This window comes from Oncorhynchus mykiss, chromosome 28 (assembly GCF_057628025.1).
Source record: "Oncorhynchus mykiss isolate SJ-2025 chromosome 28, ASM5762802v1, whole genome shotgun sequence".
Taxonomy (NCBI): Eukaryota; Metazoa; Chordata; class Actinopteri; order Salmoniformes; family Salmonidae; genus Oncorhynchus; species Oncorhynchus mykiss.
Genome location: NC_143049.1, coordinates 25,101,774 through 25,124,398, shown reverse-complemented (window position 1 = coordinate 25,124,398; position 22,625 = coordinate 25,101,774). Strand labels below are relative to the sequence as shown.

At 41.8% G+C, this 22,625-nt stretch overlaps 1 protein-coding gene across 12 annotated transcripts in view; it reads right to left on the bottom strand.

Moving 5' to 3' along the window:
• LOC110508777 (ATP-dependent 6-phosphofructokinase, platelet type) overlaps positions 1-20,545 on the bottom strand; it is a 39,695-nt gene extending 19,150 nt beyond the window's left edge. For 4 of the 12 annotated variants that reach the window (XM_090224823.1, XM_090224824.1, XM_090224825.1 and 1 more), the window contains exons 1-13: positions 20,041-20,541; positions 7,899-7,972; positions 5,966-6,043; positions 4,974-5,163; positions 4,595-4,760; positions 4,390-4,434; positions 4,038-4,146; positions 3,680-3,775; positions 3,333-3,428; positions 2,188-2,280; positions 1,708-1,833; positions 1,334-1,398; positions 1,024-1,093 (exon numbers count right to left, since the gene is read on the bottom strand). In XM_090224823.1, the coding sequence (XP_090080949.1) occupies positions 1,024-1,093; positions 1,334-1,398; positions 1,708-1,833; positions 2,188-2,280; positions 3,333-3,428; positions 3,680-3,775; positions 4,038-4,146; positions 4,390-4,434; positions 4,595-4,760; positions 4,974-5,163; positions 5,966-6,043; positions 7,899-7,972; positions 20,041-20,134 (1,302 nt within the window). In that variant the 5' untranslated portion in view covers positions 20,135-20,541. Of the gene's footprint in view, positions 1-1,023; positions 1,094-1,333; positions 1,399-1,707; positions 1,834-2,187; positions 2,281-3,332; positions 3,429-3,679; positions 3,776-4,037; positions 4,147-4,389; positions 4,435-4,594; positions 4,761-4,973; positions 5,164-5,965; positions 6,044-7,898; positions 7,973-20,040 lie in introns of all 12 variants that reach the window. The other 8 variants (XM_021589589.3, XM_090224827.1, XM_090224828.1 and 5 more) reach the window with 3 other exon arrangements.
• Positions 20,546-22,625: the final 2,080 nt, after the last annotated feature.

Sequence of the window (22,625 nt, the reverse complement as noted above, 5' to 3'; positions counted from 1 at the left end):
TTTACACGGATCAGTCGTCCTGGTCCCTTTGCAGAAAAACAGCCCCAAAGCATGATGTTTCCACCCCCATGCTTCACAGTAGGTATGGTGTTCTTTGGATGCAACTCAGCATTCTTTGTCCTCCAAACACGACGAGTTGAGTTTTTACCAAAAAGTTATATTTTGGTTTCATCTGACCATATGACATTCTCCCAATCTTCTTCTGGATCATCCAAATGCTCTCTAGCAAACTTCAGACGGGCCTGGACATGTACTGGCTTAAGCAGGGGGACACGTCTGGCACTGCAGGATTTGAGTCCCTGGCGGCGTAGTGTGTTACTGATGGTAGGCTTTGTTACTTTGGTCCCAGCTCTCTGCAGGTCATTCACTAGGACCCCCGTGTGGTTCTGGGATTTTTGCTCACCAGTCTTGTTCTCATTTTGACCCCACGGGGTGAGATCTTGCGTGAAGCCCCAGATCGAGGGAGATTATCAGTGGTCTTGTATGTCTTCAATTTCCTAATAATTGCTTCCACAGTTGATTTCTTCAAACCAAGCTGCTTACCTATTGCAGATTCAGTCTTCCCAGCCTGGTGCAGATCTACAATTTTGTTTCTGGTGTCCTTTGACAGCTCTTTGGTCTTGGCCATAGTGGAGTTTGGAGTGTGACTGTTTGAGGTTGTGGACAGGTGTCTTTTATACTGATAACAAGTTTAAACAGGTGCCATTAATACAGGTAACGAGTGGAGGACAGAGGAGCCTCTTAAAGAAGAAGTTACAGGTCTGTGAGAGCCAGAAATCTTGCTTGTTTGTAGGTGACCAAATACTTATTTTCCACCATAATTTGCAAATAAATTCATAAAAAATCCTACAATGTGATTTACTGGATTTTTTTTCTCATTTTGTCTGTCATAAGTGTACCTATGATGAAAATTACATGCCTCTCTCATATTTTTAAGTGGGAGAACTTGCACAATTGGTGGCTGACTAAATACTTTTTTGCTCCACTGTAAATGTTTGCCTTGGGTTATCTGAGGATACTTACATTTGGGAGTTCAGAGTCTGCTTTCCGGTAAGACAGGAGTTTGTAGGTGTTCAGGTTGTTTTCAAAACTCCTGTAAAATATGAATGAAACATACTGTTATTCATCCATCTACCTTTTGTCCAGAAACCTGCATTACTAAGTTGCATAAACTTTTAAAGGCAAGAGGAAAATTAATCTGAATCCTGTAACGCGGTAATGGTCCTGCTAGACTAGACTGCTGGCCAAATAAAGATATGCATCTTAGAAATACAGAGATATCACTTTATTTTATCAAAGAATGTAGAATTGGTACAAGAGTCAGATAATGTACCTGCCACGCAGTCTCACAGCTTCCTCAAAATTCTTCTCGTCCATGGCTTTCTGGACGTCTTGTGTCTATTGAGAACATAAATACGAGTGGTTAATGTGTCTGGAATCAACAGCCTATCAATCGTCTTTATTCATAATAGATATATAATGTATACAGTAGGTAGAAGTACTTGATGCATTCTGTGAATGGTGTAGAACCTGAAAACATCACAAAGGGGTAGGCTATTACTTCATACGTGTTCATTACTGTTGAGTAAAGCAATCTCACACCCACTATCTTGGCTGGCGGCCATCCCCATCTGTACCCTGTACAGAATACTAATCCAGGGTCCCAGCAGGGACTGTATAGCATGTGAACACACAGTGTAAGTGTACCATCTGAACACACTCCATGAGGGGCAGACGGACAGCCTGGTTCCCACACAGAGACACTACGCAGGCCGGTGTGCTGGCTGACGCCTCCAACAGGGCCAGGACCGCCTCCACTCCCATACGACTGGCCTGGACAGACAGGGTGGAGGGAAAAGGTCAAATAATATTTAAACTGGGGTCAACTTAGAATTCATGGTGATTTGGGACACTGGGAAAATAACTTCAAGTTCAAGTTAGAAATTGCATAACAGTATGAAATGGCGTGCTCTTTAAATGATGATTACCATACTGAAACTTCCTCATGGTTACTAACCAAAACAAACAAACCAGGGATATTATTCAGCTATTAGACAGATGGCAGCACAAATGGCTGTGCCTCTAACTGAAAAGTAGTGCATTATATAGGGAATAGGGGGCCATTTAGGAAGCAACCCAGTCTATAAGTGCCTTTTCATTGTATGTGAGTATGTGGGTAACACTCACCAGGATCCGGTCAAAGGCAGAGGGGGTTCCTCCTCTCTGGACGTGACCCAGGATGGTGACTCGGGTGTCAAAGCCCAGACAGCTAACAACCAACTATAGTAGGAGAGGAAGGCCAGGTATTGAGCAATGTACGTTTCCTCAAATTAGCAGAGTAATCAAATAACACTTACGTCCCAAATTGCACCCTATTCCCTATATAGTGCACTACTACAAAAGTAATGCATTATATAGATCAGTGTTTCTTAATCCTGGTCCTGGGGACCCAAAGGAGTGCACATCTGATTCCACTAATCAAAGATTTGATGATGAGCTGAATCAGCTGTGTAGTGCTAAGGCAAAAACCAAAATGTGCACCCTTTTGGGTCCCCAAGACCATGATATAGAGAATAGGGTGCCATTTGGAATGCAACAATTGTCTATTTGTATTGTATGGTAGAAAGAGAATGACAATGGCATGCTATACCTTAGGAAGAAAGACAGTAGGGGAAAGCGCAAGCACTGTACACCCATGCAAAACAGTTCCTGTCATGTACACTGTAAGTGAGTCTCCAACACTTACACCTGTGTGTTCCAAATGGCACCCTATTCCCTATATAGTGCACTACTTTAAACCAGAGCTGGTCAAAACTAGTACAGTATATTATAGAGAATAGGGTGCCATTTTGGACTCAGACCTTGTTCTTTTGTTCTGCCAGGTAAACTGTACTGTATAAGACTCTTACCAGAACAGAGATCCTATAAGTTCTATATGGATTTCTATGCTTACCAGGTTAGGTATGCTGATGAAGAACAAGGTTGCAAAGGCACAAACAGGACGAAGAATAATTCACAGAAGTTCACATCACTAAGAAAGATCCAATAAAATACTTAGATGAAGAGCTAAAACATGGACAGCATGTTGTTAATGGGACAGAGAGATGGAGAGATGACGATGTGCAGCCAGAAGTAACCACGGCACACAGAAGTACTGTACCAGACCTGGGTTCAAATACAATATGAAATAATTTCAAATACTTAATGTGGGCTTGATTGAGCTTGTCTGGCACAATTAAACCAATAGAAAAGTCGCAAAAAGATTTCAAATAGGATTTGAACCCAGGTCTGCAGAGGAGTACTCCACCAGTACAGGACAGCTGAGTACTTACTTCCTTAATATGGTCTGTAGTGATAGGCTTGTTGTGAGAATCTATCGCCCCCTCTGCTACAATAATGATATTGAGCCGTTTCTTATCTGCGCGATTCTATAAGAATACAAACAAAGCACAGATATACAGTACATGACAGAACATTTTTGCATTTGTTTTCAAAAGCTGGACCCGGTTTATGCTGAAACAGCTGCATGCCTACCAGAGAGAGAGAAATAACAGATCTGCCTACTACCTCTGTCCATCTCTCACTTAACAGAGTCCTTTCATCTGTAAAGCATGGAGCTATTCACACATCTGTAGGACCTGCTTTTGGTTCCCCCTACGTTGCATAGTCAGGTACTCACATCCTTGACATTATTAACAGTAATAGCCTTTCCTTGTCTGTCAATGGCTCCTTCAGCGACAATGATTATATTCAGCCTTGAACCCCTGGATCGGCTCTGGACATTAAGAAACACAATGAACACTGCTGCTTTTGCTATGGTTGAAGGAAATACAATACACTACAGTGTTATCACTAAGCAGTAAATCCTATTCAATGTGAGGTATAGATTGAAATGTATTTGTTAGATCTGCAGATGTCGGATGTTACCTTTGTGTGTGTGTGTGTGTGTGTGTGTGTGTGTGTGTGTGTGTGTGTGTGTGTGTGTGTGTGTGTGTGTGTGTGTGTGTGTGTGTGTGTGTGTGTGTGTGTGTGGTTACCTCAGACAGTTTCTGACACATCTGTTCCTCCCACCCGTCCTCAGGGGGCATCTCAGGGATCAGCACCCAGTCAGCCCCGCAGGCCAGAGCACTTACTAGGGCCAGGTACCTACACACACACACACACACACAGACACACACACACACACACACACACACACACACACACACACACACACACACACACTACATTTAGTATACAATAAAATATAAATACATGCAATACAAACCCATTTGTATGTATTATGTACAAACATTTTCAAAGCAGGACTGCTGAGAGTCCATTGCTAAATTGTAGCAAGTACAAGAATAAAGCAGGAAATTAAAGCAGAAATGAAATGCCATTCCATACCCACAATGTCTTCCCATGACCTCTAGCACAAACGTCCTCTGGTGGCTGAGAGAAATGAGATAAGTCTGTAAATGTTGTATGTGTACAAACAACACCACTGAGCTAAATATGGCACTGTATCTGTCAGTACCTCTGTCTGTGTAAATGTTGGCTCATCTAAAAGTTAAGAAATGTACCATTCAACAACAATCATCTATGTCAGTACCTCTGGGCTGTAGTCATGATTGCGTCCACCACCTCTATGATTCTGTGCAGGGCAGAGTCTGTCCCGATTGTCATGTCAGTGCCACAGAAGTCGTTGTCGATGGAGCCCACCATTCCCACGATGTGCAGCTCTGAATTGTTCTGGGCAGCCTTCTCATCAATCAGACCTTTATTCACAATGCAACGCAACATGAACCCACTGGCTTAGTAGTGTACACTCATAGATGGAATGGCTGTATACAGGCTTTGGTAATACATAGTAATACATGTTTTACTACAACATGTCCGGCATATAAATAAAAACATTTGTGTAGAAATGAATGATGGAGTAGATTACTGTGAACATTTGGTCCACTCCATTGACTATAACATTGAGATACCCTGCTGGACCAGTTCCTCCAGTAGTCCGCTCCACTCCTCTCTGAAGAGGTTGGCCCCAGTGAGGCTGCCGTCCCCTCCGATCACACACAGGTTGGTGATGTCACGCTGCACCAGGTGGTGGGCAGCCTTCAGACGCCCCTCGTGGCTGCGGAACTCCTTGCAGCGGGCACTGCCAATGACCGTGCCACCCTGACAGGAAAACACAACAGTCAAGAATTCAGATGAATGACAGTTGGAAAGATGGATTGATGGATGGATGACAACTGAATTGATGGATGGATGACAACTGAATTGATGGATGGATGACAACTGAATTGATGGATGGATGACAACTGAATTGATGGATGGATGACAACTGAATTGATGGATGGATGACAACTGAATTGATGGATGGATGACAACTGAATTGATTGATGGATAGGTTGAGGTTGGTGGATAGATGAATGAAGATTGGATGGATGGGTGAAGGATAGATGGAGGGATGGAGGGATGGATGGATGACTGAATTAATTAATGTTAGAAGGATAGACGGATGAATGTGGATGGATGGATGGATGGATGGATGGATGAAGGTAGGATGAATGGAACAAAACAGCTCTAGAGCAAACCAATGGATGATATTATCTGACACAATTGAGCACTGCTGCATTGATAGGTGTCATTAATTCAACCTCTCACATATTGTTTTAGTGTTGTGTTGTGTGGTGTGTTTTGTTGTCATTAACTATCAGGTTCATGCAGAATCCACCTTCCACTCTGTTTAGCATCGGCCAGAAATGCAGCTGCGCTCATCTGTCACATGCAATTTGTCAATTCTGGGACCACTGATATATTCAAACCATTAACCATCATATACTGTATAGTATACTGTAGCCTCTGGCCAAAATATTCATTAACCACTATGTATACTATATATATAGCCTGTGACTGTGATGATAATGTTAAACAAATCCATAGTATTTTGCCTAAAGGCATTCATTGCACTACTTACCACTTGCAGCATGCTGGAGACACTTTCCCATGATGCCTCTTCAATGTTATCCCCACCATCTACCATACCCTGGTAACCCTGCATAGAGAAAATACATATGAAAATTATCTCACAGCATAGGCCTATATTTCCTAATAGTAATATGAACATATTCATGAATTACAATGTTGTTACATAGTAACAGTCGTTGACTCTGCAACGCATCTTTGATAACATCAGGGATATTGACTTACATTCATTTTGAGAGGACAATGCTAAATCATGCTAACTGCTACCTGTAGCAAAAGTAAACAACAGATTATCATGGAGGCTGTCTCTCAGTACCAAGTCGATGTGCAGGGGTAATTGAGGTAGATATGTACATATAGGTAGGGATGAAGTCACTAGGCTACAGGATAGATGATAAACAGTAACAGCAGTTTGTGATGAGACAAATAGTTAGTGCAAAAAGGGTCAATGCAGGTAGCTAATTAGTTAACTATTTTAACTATTTATTTAGCAGTCTTATGGCTTGGGGGTCGAAGCTGTTCGGGGTCCTGTTGGTTCCATACTTGCATCGGTAGTGCTTGCTGTGTGCTAGTAGAGAGAACCCTTTGACTTGGGTGGCTGGAGTCTTTGCTTAAGTGTCGTCTATTGTTAGAGACTCCAGTGTTTGATGACTGATGAAAGGTATTCCATTGAGCAGGCTCACAGCACACTCACTCTCTGTGTCTCAAATGGCACACTAGTCCCTATATAGTGCACAGCTTTTTACCAGAGCCCTATGCACACCAAAAGTAGTGTACTATACGGAATAGGTTGGAATTTGGGACATACACTCTGCAAGAGGCTAACTGTAACATGTTGTTATCTACTCTGTCTGACTCAACAGAGGCGGGAGGATAAGAGCTCTGGTGTCAATGTCTAAATAATTGGATTACAGGAAGTTTCAGACGTCCCTGTAGTGCCATCGCCATGAGTCTGAATAAACAACAGCATGCTGTGAGATACATCAGTGTACCTTTAATAAGTGGGCATCATTTGTGCTAGTGTTAAAGGGATGGTTCATCTAATTTTCATGTTTGGGCCAGATTGATCTTACCTCAAGTTGTCTATGTATGCAGGTACCCCGTGTATATACAGTAGCAAAGTTATCATTACTCATTGTGTATTTATTCCTTGTGTTATTATTTTTCTATTATTTCTCTGCGTTGTTGGGAAGGACCCGTAAGTAAGCATTTCACTGTTAGTCCACACCTGTTGTTTACAAAGCATGTGACAAATACAGTTTGATTTGATATTCTCATACAGTATTCCATCATGACCTCTTATGACCAGGCGTTACGTCATCCTTATAAAAGCATTAAGTGAAAGTAGAGACAGAATCTGTAGAGACAGAATCACACCTAAGTTCATTCTTAAGCCCTGAAATTATTTTATTTGACCCCATTGTTGGGAAGGGCCTGTAAGCAAGCATTTCACTCTAGTCTACACCTGTTTATGAAGCATGTGACAAATACAATTTGATTTGACCCCAGTGGACAGGAACATTATTAGATAACCTCCAGAGTATGATTTCCTCAGAAAATTAATTAGCTGCTTATGTATGGGAAACTGCTCCCGCTACCAACACCATGACTTCACAAGTTTCCAATTCAAATGCTTCTCATTTTCATGACCCTTAAATAAACTAAAAGTCATCTCGTTGAACATTTATGCCGAAGAATCGCTCCTCCTCTGTTTTATTTAAACATGACACATTCTGCATAGAGATCCTTTTAATCACCAATTTAATTTAGTGTTCTATTTCATTCTGTAACATTTTGTTTATCCAAACCACTACTGCTCAAAGAAAAAGCTTTGCCCTATGAGCACAGAGCTTGTCGGTGTTGATTTGTCTCAGTGTCAGTGGTAGAACAGTACAAGCCCGCGGGAGTGTCTATCATGATCTCACCTCATGGACGAAGTAGACTTTAGCTCCCACATAAATACCCATGCGGACCACAGCCCGTACAGCAGCATTCATACCTGCACAACAACAACAACACAGAGGCAGAGAGAGTCAGAGAGAATGAAAAATACATTCATTATATGACAATGCATGTTATATTTGGTAGGCTACAGGCTGAAAATACAAATCAGGGAGATGGGATGAATCATGTAAATCAAGTTAACATGGTGTGCTCCGTCCAGCAGAGAAAGATACTTGCATAGGCATTGACCTTGATTCAGTATCTAGTACATTTTCCATTGACAGTGTGGAAATTGGTCATAATGATTACAAAGACTTGCATCTTAGTTGCACCAAAACTACGTTAATATTGTTATACAAGTGTGGGAATCATTTTGAATGCAGTATCTTTGGTTAACTTATTACGGACAAGACAATACACTCTAATCTAGTACCTACAGTAAAAGGGTTATCTGGCTGTCCCCATAGGAGAACCCTTTAAGGAACCATTTTTGGTTCCAGGTAAGAACCCTTTTGGTTCCTTTTTAATTCCCCTTCCACAGAGGGCTCTACATAGAACCCAAAGGGGTTCTACCTGGAACCAAAAAGGGTTATCCTATGGGGACAGCCAAAGAACCCTTTTAGAACCCTTTTTTTCTAAGAGTGTAGCACTTACTGCTTACAGCTACATTCTCATTAGTCTGTACACGCAGCCAAGAACAGTAGGGCAGCCCTGTGGTGCCAAGACTGCTCTATGCTGATGTCCTTCCACTTCTCCCACACCACACAACAAGGCTGCTATTCACTGGCTTCCCAGAGCACTCTGAGTGTGGGCGGGAGCAGGCGCTGCCTTGGATGTCATTATTGTTAGTGTCAGCCTCCAAGAGCTTCTTAGGCCCACAACAATGAACTCACGTGTATCTGAAATGGGACCCTATTCCCTATAGTGCACTAGTTTTTAACCCTATTCCTTATATAGTGCACTTACTTTGACCAGGGCCCACATAGGGTACACTATATATGATATAGGGTTTCATTTCAGAATCAGCATGCCTTCACAGTAAACAGACTGTAGCGAGACCAGAGTGCATGGTTGGTCTGGCACAGATATTAAGGGTCTGTTGTCTGGGTCGATGCTAACGAGCACTGATTCTGGTACTGTGGGTTGGCTGGTGCCAGTCACTGTTGCTAGGAGACCAGTAACAATATAAGATAAAGGAGACCTGTGTGTACACAGAAAATTGTGCATATATTAGCCAATGTAGGTTAACAATGATAAACACTGAATCCCACTGGAAGATTTCCTGAAGCATGGCCAATGGTTCTGTAATTAATTTTAGGAATCACCCTATATACAGAACCAACTGATATTTTCTGGCAGATAAGACTGCCAGAAGTCTTAGTGGTTTTTACTTACATCATGTGAATGTTCTAGTCTTCAGGGTAGGCTACAGGATGCTTTCTAGCTTCGACCACAGCTGGATTCTGACGGGACTTTTGCACTATATTCCTGCTGTGTAGACAATGGTAGATTTCATGGTAGGTACTCTCGTACAAAGTGCTTGGTCTAATGGTAGCCCACTGTTGACACAGCAGGAATGTAGTGTGATTGTGACAAAAGTTTGATTCGGGTGTTTATTTGATAGCGAGGGACAAATGTATCTTTACGACGGCCAAGTAGTGTTCGTAGAGATGATGGATTAGGTATGTTTAGTTATGTTTGATTTCTCTACAGCAGGTAGTGGTGTGTATTCATGAATACCAAGGGAAACCAGGCTTCCCCCAAAAACGTATCAAGAAAAAAATAAAAACACATAAAATAATGTATCTTTCATCTCTCTATGTTTCATAATTTTCTCACAGGAGAAAGCATCCGAGTGATCAAAACAGTGCTCCTCTGTCTCTCTACGTGACAACCATCTACAGTTGAAGTCGGAAGTTTACATACACTTAGGTTGGAGTCAAGAAAACTCATTTTTCAACCACTCAACAAGTTTCTTGTTAACAAAATATAGTTTTGGCAAGTCAGTTAGGATCTACTTTGTGCATGACACAAGTATTTTTTCCAACAATTGTTTACAGACAGATTATTTCAATTATAATTCACTGTATCACAATCCAGTAGGTCAGAAGTTTACATACACTAAGATAACTGTGCCTTTAAACAGCTTGGAAAATTCCAGAAAATTATGTCATGGCTTTAGAAGCTTCTGACATCATTTGAGTCGATTTGAGGTGTATCTGTGGATGTATTTCAAGGCCTACCTTCAAACTCAGTGCCTCTTTGCTTGACATCATGGGAAAATCTAAAGAAATCAGCAAAGACATAAAAAAAAACTAATTGTAGACCTCCACATGTCTGGTTCATCCTTGGGAGCAATTTCCAAACGCCTGAAGGTACCACGTTCATCTGTACAAACAATAGTACGCAAGTATAAACACCATGGGACCATGCATCCGTCATACCGCTCACGAAGGATACATGTTCTGTCTCCTAGAGATGAACATACTTTGGTGCGAAAGTGCAAATCAATCCCAGAACAACAGCAAAGGGCCTTGTGAATATGCTGGAGGAAACGGGTACAAAAGTATCTATAGCCACAGTAAAAACGAGTCCTATATCGACATAACCTGAAAGGCCGCTCAGCAAGGAAGAAGCCACTGCTCCAAAACTGCCATGAAAAAGCCAGACTACGGTTTGCGACTGCACATGGGGACAAAGATCGTACTTTTTGGAGAAAAGTCCTCTGGTCTGATGAAACAAAAATAGAACTGTTTGGCCATAATGACCATTGTTATGTTTGGAGGAAAAAGGGGGAGGCTTGCAAGCCGAAGTACACCATCCCAACCGTGAAGAACGGGGGTGGCAGCATCATGTTGTGGGGGTGCTTTGCTGCAGGAGGGACTGGTGCACTTCACAAAATAGATGGCATCATGAGTGAGCAAAATGATGTGGATATATTGAAGCAACATCTCAAAACATCAGTCAGGAAGTTAAAGCTTGGTCGCAAATGGGTCTTCCAAATGGACAATGACCCCAAGCATACTTCCAAAGTTATGGCAAAATGGCTTAAGGACAACAAAGTCAAGGTATTGGAGTGGTCATCACAAAGCCCTGACCTCAATCTTATAGAAGACGGAACTGAAAAAGTGTGTGTGAGCAAGGAGGCCTACAAACCTGACTCAGTTACACCAGCTCTGTCAGGAGGAATGGGCCAAAATTCACCCAACTTATTGTGGGAAGCTTGTGGAAGGCTACCTGAAACGTTTGACCCAAGTTAAACAATTTAAAAGGCAATGCTACCAAATACTAATTGTATGTAAACTTTTGACCCACTGAGAATGTGAGAAAATAAATAAAAGCTGAAATAAATCATTCTCTCTACTATTATTCTGACATTACACATTCTTAAAATAAAGTGGTGATCCTAACTGACCTAAGACAGGGAATTTTTACTAGGATTAAATGTCAGGAATTGTGAAAAACTGAGTTTAAATGCATTTTTCTAAGGTGTATGTAAACTTCCGACTTCAACCTACTCATCTTGTTGGCTGACAAAAGTAAATGTGGACAGTTCTTCCAATATCTTCAAAGTTCACCTCGGAATTGGATAAAGACGTGCGCAGTTGTGTCCCTGATGTGTCTGTCTTCACTTGTAGCCTGTGAGAAAGACCTGATCACATGATTGAGTGTGCAGCACTCACTGGCCACAAAAGGCATGGATTTTTTTAGGGTGCATTACGGCCACACAAAGGGGATGCCGCCATAAAATTCTAGACATGTTCAAGTGCTTGTCAAATTGTGAATGAGTGATTGATGTAGTGTGTACAGCCTAGGCAAAAAACAAAGCAGAGATCATGCCTTTCAAGCAACTTTTTTCAAATCATCATTAGAGTCGCATCATGCAGCCTTAAAAATTAAAAAATCAAAACATCCGTCATACCGCTCAGGAAGGATACGCGTTCTGTCTCCTAGAGATGAACGTACATTTGTAGAACAACTAAAGTTACATTAATAACTCTAAATTAAGCATATAATAATACCTATTTATTTGTATACGCTGGACCTTGTTTTGTCCCATGGAATAAATGTTGTGGATCTTAATGTTTTTCCTCATAATCCTGGACTATCGGACCACCATTTTATTACGTTTGCAATTGCAACAAATAATCTGCTCAGACCCCAACCAAGGATCATCAAAAGTCGTGCTATAAATTCACAGACAACACAAAGATTCCTTGATGTCCTTCCAGATTCCCTCTGTCTACCCAAGGACGCCAGAGGACAAAAATCAGTTAACCACCTAACTGAGGAACTCAACTTAACCTTGCACAATACCCTAGATGCAGTTGCACCCCTAAAAACTAAAAACATTTCTCATAAGAAACTAGCTCCCTGGTACACAGAAAATACCCGAGCTCTGAAGCAAGCTTCCAAAAAATTGGAACGGAAATGGCGCCACACCAAACTGGAAGTCTTCCGACTAGCTTGGAAAGACAGTACTGTGCAGTACCGAAGAGCCCTTACTGCTGCTCGATCATCCTATTTTTCTAACTTAATTGAGGAAAATAAGAACAATCCGAAATTCCTTTTTGATACTGTCGCAAAGCTAACTAAAAAGCAGCATTCCCCAAGAGAGGATGACTTTCACTTTAGCAGTGATAAATTCATGAACTTCTTTGAGGAAAAGATTATGATTATTAGAAAGCAAATTACGGACTCCTCCTTAAATCTGCGTATTCCTTCAAAGCTCAGTTGTCCTGAGTCTGCACAACTCTGCCAGGACCTAGGATCAAGAGAGACGCTCAAGTGTTTTAGTACTATATCTCTTGACACAATGATGAAAATAATCATGGCCTCTAAACCTTCAAGCTGCATACTGGACCCTATTCCAACTAAACTACTGAAAGAGCTGCTTCCTGTGCTTGGCCCTCCTATGTTGAACATAATAAACGGCTCTCTATCCACCGGATGTGTACCAAACTCACTAAAAGTGGCAGTAATAAAGCCTCTCTTGAAAAAGCCAAACCTTGACCCAGAAAATATAAAAAACTATCGGCCTATATCGAATCTTCCATTCCTCTCAAAACAAACAATGTATACGAAATGCTTCAGTCTGGTTTTAGACCCCATCATAGCACTGAGACTGCACTTGTGAAGGTGGTAAATTACATTTTAATGGCATCGGACCGAGGCTCTGCATCTGTCCTTGTGCTCCTAGACCTTAGTGCTGCTTTTGATACCATCGATCACCACATTATTTTGGAGAGATTGGAAACCCAAATTGGTCTACACGGACAAGTTCTGGCCTGGTTTAGATCTTATCTGTCGGAAAGATATCAGTTTGTCTCTGTGAATGGTTTGTCCTCTGACAAATCAACTGTAAATTTCGGTGTTCCTCAAGGTTCCGTTTTAGGACCACTATTGTTTTCACTATATATTTTACCTCTTGGGGATGTTATTCGAAAACATAATGTTAACTTTCACTGCTATGCGGATGACACACAGCTGTACATCTCAATTAAACATGGTGAAGCCCCAAAATTGCCCTTGCTAGAAGAATGTGTTTCAGACATAAGGAAGTGGATGGCTGCAAACGTTCTACTTTTAAACTCGGACAAAACAGAGATGCTTGTTCTAGGTCCCAAGAAACAAAGAGATCTTCTGTTGAATCTGACAATTAATCTTAATGGTTGTACAGTCGTCTCAAATAAAACTGTGAAGGACCTCGGCGTTACTCTGGACCCTGATCTCTCTTTTGAAGAACATATCAAGACCTTTTCAAGGACAGCTTTTTTCCATCTACGTAACATTGCAAAAATCAGAAACTTTCTGTCCAAAAATGATGCAGAAAAATTAATCCATGCTTTTGTCACTTCTAGGTTAGACTACTGCAATGCTCTACTTTCCGGCTACCCGGATAAAGCACTAAATAAACTTCAGTTAGTGCTAAATACGGCTGCTAGAATCCTGACTAGAACCAAAAAATTTGATCATATTACTCCAGTGCTAGCCTCTCTACACTGGCTTCCTGTCAAAGCAAGGGCTGATTTCAAGGTTTTACTGCTAACCTACAAAGCATTACATGGGCTTGCTCCTACCTATCTCTCTGATTTGGTCCTGCCGTACATACCTACACGTACGCTACGGTCACAAGACGCAGGCCTCCTAATTGTCCCTAGAATTTTTAAGCAAACAGCTGGAGGCAGGGCTTTCTCCTATAGAGCTCCATTTTTATGGAACGGTCTGCCTACCCATGTCAGAGACGCAAACTCGGTCTCAACCTTTAAGTCTCTACTGAAGACTCATCTCTTCAGTGGGTCATATGATTGAGTGTAGTCTGGCCCAGGAGTGGGAGGGTGAACGGAAAGGCTCTGGAGCAACGAACCGCCCTTGCTGTCTTTGCCTGGCCGGTTCCCCTCTTTCCACTGGGATTCTCTGCCTCTAACCCTATTACAGGGGCTGAGTCACTGGCTTTACTGGGGCTCTCTCATGCCGTCCCTGGAGGGGGTGCGTCACCTGAGTGGGTTGAGTCACTGATGTGGTCATCCTGTCTGGGTTGGCGCCCCCCCCCCCCCCCCCCCCCCTTGGGTTGTGCCGTGGCGGAGGTCTTTGTGGGCTATACTCAGCCTTGTCTCAGGATGGTAAGTTGGTGGTTGAAGATATCCCTCTAGTGGTGTGGGGGCTGTGCTTTGGCAAAGTGGGTGGGGTTATATCCTTCCTGTTTGGCCCTGTCCGGGGGTGTCCTCGGAGTGGGCCACAGTGTCTCCTGACCCCTCCTGTCTCAGCCTCCAGTATTTATGCTGCAGTAGTTTATGTGTCGGGGGGCTAGGGTCAGTTTGTTATATCTGGAGTACTTCTCCTGTCCTATTTGATGTCCTGTGTGAATCTAAGTGTGCGTTCTCTAATTCTCTCCTCTCTTTCTCTCTCTCGGAGGACCTGAGCCCTAGGACCATGCCCCAGGACTACCTGACATGATGACTCCTTGCTGTCCCCAGTCCACCTGGCTGTGCTGCTGCTCCAGTTTCAACTGACCTGAGCCCTAGGACCATGCCCCAGGAATATCTGACATGATGACTCCTTGCTGTCCCCAGTCCACCTGACTGTGCTGCTGCTCCAGTTTCAACTATTCTGCCTTATTATTATTCGACCATGCTGGTCATTTATGAACATTTGAACATCTTGACCATGTTTTGTTATAATCTCCACCCGGCACAGCCAGAAGAGGACTGGCCACCCCACATAGCCTGGTTCCTCTCTAGGTTTCTTCCTAGGTTTTGGCCTTTCTAGGGAGTTTTTCCTAGCCACCGTGCTTCTACACCTGCATTGCTTGCTGTTTGGGGTTTTAGGCTGGGTTTCTGTACAGCACTTTGAGATATCAGCTGATGTACGAAGGGCTATATAAATAAATTTGATTTGATTTGATTTGTTAACCACTCAACACAGAATAGCTGCATGTGCGCACTCCCTCAAATCGTTTGGAGAAAATATTATTTCTGTCACACCCTGATTTGTTTCACCTGTCTTTGTGATTGTATCCACCCCCCTCCAGGTGTCGTCCATCTTCCCCCTTATCCCCTGTGTATTTATACCTGTGTTCTCTGTTTGTCTGTTGCCAGTTCGTCTTGTTTGTTCAAGCCTACCAACGTTTTGTCTCAGCTCCTGTTTTTCCCTAGTCTCTCTTTTTCTCGTCCTCCTGGTTTTTGACCCTTGCCTGTCCTGACCAAGTACCCACCCCCCTGATCACTCTGCCTGTCCCTGAGCCTGCCTGCCGTCCTGTGCCTTTGCTCCACCTCTGGATTGCTGAACTCTGCCTGTCCCTGACCCCGAGGCTGCCTGCCGTATTGTACCTTTGCTCCTACTCTGGATTATCGCCCCCTGCCTGTCTTGACCTGTCGTTTGCCTGCCCCTGTTGTTACAATAAACATTGTTACTTCACACAGTCTGCACTTGGGTCTTACCTTGATTCCTGATAGTTTCTATTTTATTCAGCTTTGTTCAGTTGTATTCTTCATACTATAAAATAATGCCATGGAATTCTAAGCAAATCTTGTCTGCTAAATTCACTTTTGTAGCCCACAGCCATTTGGCTTAGCCAGATCAGGACCTAACATAAGGACAACTCAGAGTATGCTATTCTGTTCTTTATTGTGAAGGTGTAGGCTATATTACATGTATTTATTAGACTTTTTAAAATGTAGATGTTCAGAAGGTCAGCATCAGTGAAAGCCAAAAGATGGTAAACGTGTTTTTGTTAATTAACGGGGGGGTGCTTGGCTTCTCCAGTGATTTTACCCACTCACTCAACTGACAGCAGGGTTCCCCAACTGGTAGTTTATTTGGCCCACCCAAGATTATTTTTATGCATTTTCATTGTTGGACATAGAAGACAATAACAACACCAGGAAATCAGCCATAGTGATTTTAATTTTGGTCATCTGTTCCCATGTATTCCCACACATAATAGAGATATTGTATACAACTGTAAGCAAGGTTTGAAATGATGTTTTAGTCAAATATTATGGTCTTCTTGTGGTCCATTTGCAGTAAAAAAATAAAAAAAAGTGTTATTATGTTCTGGCCCACTGACCAGCCACTCAAAAAAATGTATTTGGACGCGGCTGAATCTAGTTGATGATCCCTGCTCTACAGTAACAGGATGCAGTGTATTTCTCAACACAGACATATGCATACAACCTCTTCCTTCCAGCACTACTGACCCTTCAAGATAGGATCAAGCAAAGTAAAGAACAGCAGGCCAATGAAACAAAGCGACACAACAGTGTGTTTGAAGGCTTTGAGCAAGGTGAAAATATTTGGGCCATGCCAGTAACAATCTTTAAAGCTGTGAAGAGATAAAGCGTCATTACATGGTTACACGTGTAGGCTTTTTAGAACTAGTACTCTGATGAGAAAGGGAGTAGCCTACTACTCTACTCCCCACTATGTCACACTTTAATGACAGATACAGTAGACTATTGTTGCAAATGTACTACAGTATCATACATTCAGTGGAAATCTCAGCCTGCTGTAGTCTGCCAATAAGATAGTCCATGTAAAGAGAGTACAATATTATTAGTGAATGACAGCCAGGGCCAGGCATGGAACAATGAATGGCTGAGTCACACTTATTACTACCACAGTCCTTTACTGAGATGTCAGTTGTGTTTCCACATTATAGTGACGCATAGAGGTAGCCAAATTTCTCAACTCTGTGAGAGGTAGGCTACATTTCGGAGTTGAGAAACCCAGGGGACAACTCCACTACTTGCAGCGCCTCACGTAGGTCTACCCTATTCTCATCCCCATCTTCCTCTTTAAGTGCTTGTCTGCCCATTAGTAATGCCATGCGCGCTACAATAGTCAAGATGTGTTTTAATTGGCAGCCACCTCTGTGTCCCATGATAAGGTGCACTGTGGCAGTGTCCCAAATGGCACCATATTCCCTGTAAAGTACACCTGGTCAAAAGTAGTACGCTGAATTGGTAATTTGGGATACAGCCCCTGCCACTTCCTGCCAGGCTGGCACAAATGTTAATCCTCAGATGTTTTAATGCACAGGGAACTTTATAATGATAGTCACATTGAAATAGGCTGATATAAAATTAAATACATTACAATATTGATAGGCTCGTATGCAGTGGCAACCCATCATTCAGGACAGGTGAGGCAGAGCTGAAAAAAAGTGCCTGTTTTGCATTAACACATGCTAATATCAGTTTGCAAACAATGTAAAAAATAAAATATCATTGAGTTAATAAAGCCGCACACAAACATGGTCTGTTTTTTGCTTTCTTGAGTAAGGCAGCTCTAAAATTAAGGTGTTTCAGCCTAGCTCAGTGCTTTCTGTGGTGGTGGGGCAGCCAGTGGAAAATACGGAGCGTAGGGGTTGGTAATGTTCTCTTGTTGCGCCGTGATTGGCTAAGTGTTCTGTCACTCACGGGGACACTACGTCATCGCAAAATCTACGGAGAGAACTCGAAAATTCTAGGCCCTTTGGTGCTGACATACAGTTACATTAGAAGTGCCCATCAAAGGCTCAAGGTCATTGACCACAGATAAAATGACATCAAATCACATTATATCTACTGTAGCTTAGGTTGGACTGATCATGTCAACCTCAAACTTTCAAAATCTTAGCTAGCAAGCTAGACAAGCAGTTATCCTCATGAATCAAGTCGACAATCTACTGGCAAATCCTTTTCATATGAAGATAAATTATAGATAAAACGTATCGGTGCTCATCGGCCATTGAACATAAACATTACACAACAAGATGGAAATTCAACAATGAGAAGCTTCGAAGGAATCAGTGGCTAACTGCAAGCATTGCTAAGCAATCACTAGCCTGCTATTCAGTGGAGTGGGTGTGTTGTCCAAGTCTGGGATTAAGGGTCTCTTTTCCAAGCTTAAAATAATACAAATTCACATGCAACAGACTTCAGTGAGTTCAAGAGAAATGGGAACGCTGACAAAAACTAGCTCGGACTTGGAAAATACATTTTGAACGATTATCCAACTCGGATGTCGGGAACTTGGGCTTCTTTCTAGAGCTCCGACCTGAAGATCACTGACGTCATGAATCGGCCTTGTTTTTTTCTGAGTTCCCAGTTGTCTTGAAAGCACCATCAATCCAGAAAATGCCAGACTTTGATGACTAAATTTGCCCACAAGAAGGACCGCTGTGCCACCTTCCTGTTCAAGTAAGCACAGCACAAAATATATTGTATGCTACTGCATAAATTATGTAATATGCCAGGGAGATATGTATACTGTAGCTAAGAAAGCAATACTAAGTGTATGTTGTGTAATAAGCTATTAGTAGCCCATGTGGCGCACCCTATTAATTTGGTCCCTTTCCCCCTCATAACCTAGCCTACTGTTCTTACTTGGTGGTGCACATGTAGCCTATAGCCTGTTTGAGAGAAATGTAATCATTTCATATTTTAAGAGCTTTCATTGTCTGCTTATATGCCCCCTTCATTTATCCCACGGTTCTATCTTGGTGTACAGGGAAAATACTGTAAGAATGGCCCATTAACTTAATTCTATTAATGCACATTTCAAAAGTGCTGAACAAATAGTTGACTACGTCCGTCTACGTCCGTCCAAGCTCGCTCATTAATGTCTTAATCAAAATGACAAATAGCCTCTTATCCGATTGTCGTCCCCTTATGCTATAGTTTGTACATCTCAATTGTTAGTAGAAACCACATTTGTTTAAGCAAGTCAGCTATATCAGCTGTTTTTTTAAGGCAGTAAATGAGGCTGAATTAACTGTTTAGCTGCCAGACAAGGCTCCTCTGATAGCCAGGTGTAGCAGTGGTAAGGATTCACTCCATGGTGCTGAAAAGAAAGCTCTGCTCTTGGGACAGCTTTATGTAGGCCCTAACAGTTTGTGGGCATTGTTTGTCACGGTTATAATGCAATTAATGTATTGTGTTGTGTAGTGGCTTTGCTGGCATGGATCCCAATTTTTTGTTTTTGTTGAGTTTGCCCCACCAAGATTTACATGCTAAAATCGCAACTGCTACTATGCACATATGCTTAGCTCTCTGCAATTGGCAAGTTGAGTTTAACATCCAGGGCGTGCGCCTGCAGACGTGATGACATATCTGCGCCATAGGTTATCAACGAATGGAATTCCGCAATGCAGGCTTCAGTGTCGGATAGTGCTATCCGGGATTCTTGGGACGTCCACACTCTTACCCTAACTCTAACCTTAAACATAAATATCCCTTGCCGGATAGCACCGACCCTTCAGTATGATACACTTTTTTGCTCCGTGTTTTTGTTGATTACAATAATGCATCATCTCCCTTTTCCAATGGTGTGACAATTCTAACCAAAAATAGCCTACCAATTGCCTACATACTCCACAAATAATGTTATTATGAATTTTATTTAATGTTGAACAGCTTTTTTTGGTCAATACTCAACTAGCCTACATTATCTTTTGAATAATTAAGTCAAACATATGAGAACAAAATACTAAGTTCCTTTAGGCTAAACACAATGACAGCACTTGTAATACTGATATTAATTCGACACTTTGTTTCCCTTTTAGTATCGTAATGATTACACAATTCCAGCGTTTATTACAGTATCACTCTAATCCACTTGTAGCCTAACAGTAACTGATACCTTGAGCATCTCCTCCGCTTGTCAGAACGCCGATGGATTTTCCAGCACCGGAAAGATTCTCAAAGAATTTCTTGGTGTCCTGCCGCTTCGCCATGGCTCCCTCTTCTACCCTTCACAAGATTATATACGAAAAGTCTTATTTTTTGTTGGTATGTAGGTTTTGAAATTAAATAGGTGTCGGTATTTGAGAGACCGACTGTAAATTAATGCAGTGGTTAACGCCCCCTTCCTTTCCCTGCTTCGCTGACTCGCTTCTGACAGTCACCGATGGCAACAGTGAGGTCACGGCTAGATGGGATACAGTTTGTGTCAAATTAACGTCTAAAGTATATTTTTTTTTGGGGGGGGGGGTGGGGTAGCTAACCCTAAACCTTTTCATAACCGTAATCTAATTATCATAACCTGATAAGTTAATTATCTTAACGTGCTGCTTAAACAAAATCTGTTAAATTATGATATAAACTGTATCCCATCTAGTCAAAACCCAGCGGAGAGCCTATAACGCAATCATCCTGTAATTAATTGACAGTGGTGTCATCCAATAGAATGCTGCATCACGTATATTCCTCCAACTATTCTGACCAATTGGGCCGGTAGAAATTACTAGCGCGACAACGATAAGGCAGGGACAACGATGAGGTAGGGACTAGGAACAGTTAAACAGGGAGCAATGAAGTAGCTGGCATTTTACTAGTTTTTATTTTATTTTTTATAAATCTGTCCATAGGCATAGTTGAGTTTTAACCTCAAAGTGAATTTACTATGTAATGAAATATAGTCTCTAATATTGTCTGATTATAACTATTTTGTTCTGCATCACTCCTTCAGCCTAGACCAACTGCATCATATTACATAACAGGCCACAGCCCTATCATGAGCAAGAAACCAAGATGGCATCTCAGAGACGATCCGCTGTCATACTAATAGCCCCCACCAAGCTTGTTACCCTCCAGACATCCTTATTTTCAGATTTCATCCAGACTGAAATGATACTACTCTGGAAAGGGGTGGCTATAGAATATTTATGTGAAGAATCAATTGCTTGGCCAGAAAAGAGAGAGGGGCACACCTACTGGTAGAAAGGACATGGATGATGAAGAACAGACACAAGGATGTCAGTAGCATGCAATATTATTCTGCCCCACACCACATTACCTAATTGGTTGTATTTACACAGGCAGCCCAATTTTGATACTTTTTCCACTAATTGGTATTTTGACCAATCATATCAGATCTTTTCACATCAACTCTTTTTCAGAGTTGATCTTACTGAAATATGTACCCATTAGTGAACAAGTTCAGATTGGGATGCCTGTGTGAACGCAGCCATACTGACACAAAGCTATTGTCTGCCTAAATGTTATATTATTCCTGGAAAGCCTCTCCTTACAAAGCCCTAAAATATTAATGAAAGTCCAGGTGGGGGAGTAGTAGAGCCTTTCGTGTGTATGTTATTCTCTGAGAAGATATGACAAGCAGTGATGCAGAACTTCTAAATATAGAGTTGCCTTGGGTCAGGCTGGTGCTGGGGGTGATGGAGAGGGAGAGGAGAGGGGAGAGCCCACACAGCTCTTGGAATGCCATGGTCTGATATTGCACATACAGCACCGAGCAGTTTTGGTCCTGCATTTCACAATGACCAGTCTCTGGTTGACAGGCTTAACTGGCCAGGAGTTAGTGCTCACCCAAGATTAGGTTCTGGGTGCTACTCGTGTTTACTCATATTGAGTAAACATCTCCTTTGTTTTAATGGCCTCTCGCAGGTTGGTTGTTCAGTGTTGGTTATTTAACCATGTCAAAAAGGGCAAGCAAAGCAGGCGTGAAAGTCCTCTAAACACTGGGTCTGAAATAATTTGACCAGCGTTGGTGTGATACTGCTAGATTTAATTAATGAAACAGCATATTGTCAAAAAATTTAAGAAAAAAAGGCATCACTGTTTTCCTCAATTTTACTGTTTTCCTTAATGTGCACATTAAGTCCAAATTCATTACTTTTGTCATAGAATTCCAGTTCATTGGAGGTTTGTTTGATGATGCATTTTTTTAAATTTGCATCTGTTTTTTTACTGTCAGTAAAGAGAGACATCTAGTGGCATATTGCATCTCTGCAGGCTGTTGTGGCCTTTTATGAATGTACTCTGCTTTCCAACCAGAAAGGGGAGCTCAACCCCCAAAAAATGACTCTAAAATTAGACTTCGGAAAACTATGTGGCTTATCTTTTGTTGCTAGGACCAGGTTTGGGTAGGTTACTTTCTAAATGTAATCTGTTACAGTTGCTAGTTGCCTGTACAAAATTATAATCAGTTATGTCATTTTTGGATTACCCAAATGTAGTAACGTAATCTGATTACTTTATGTTACTTTTGGATGACTTTCCCCTTGAGGCATTAGAAGACAAAAAGGATCATCAAAGACATTTGGTGTGTCATCATAGTGGTCTCTGACTTCTGGTCAGACTCACTCAGGTGGAACAAATTTAAACTTGTGCCTTTTTTCAATGCTGAATTCAATGTCATTGAGAAATCAGAAAGGTGTCATAATGGTTTTTTTTTCTCAAAAACATTCTTTCTGAATTTTAAAGTAA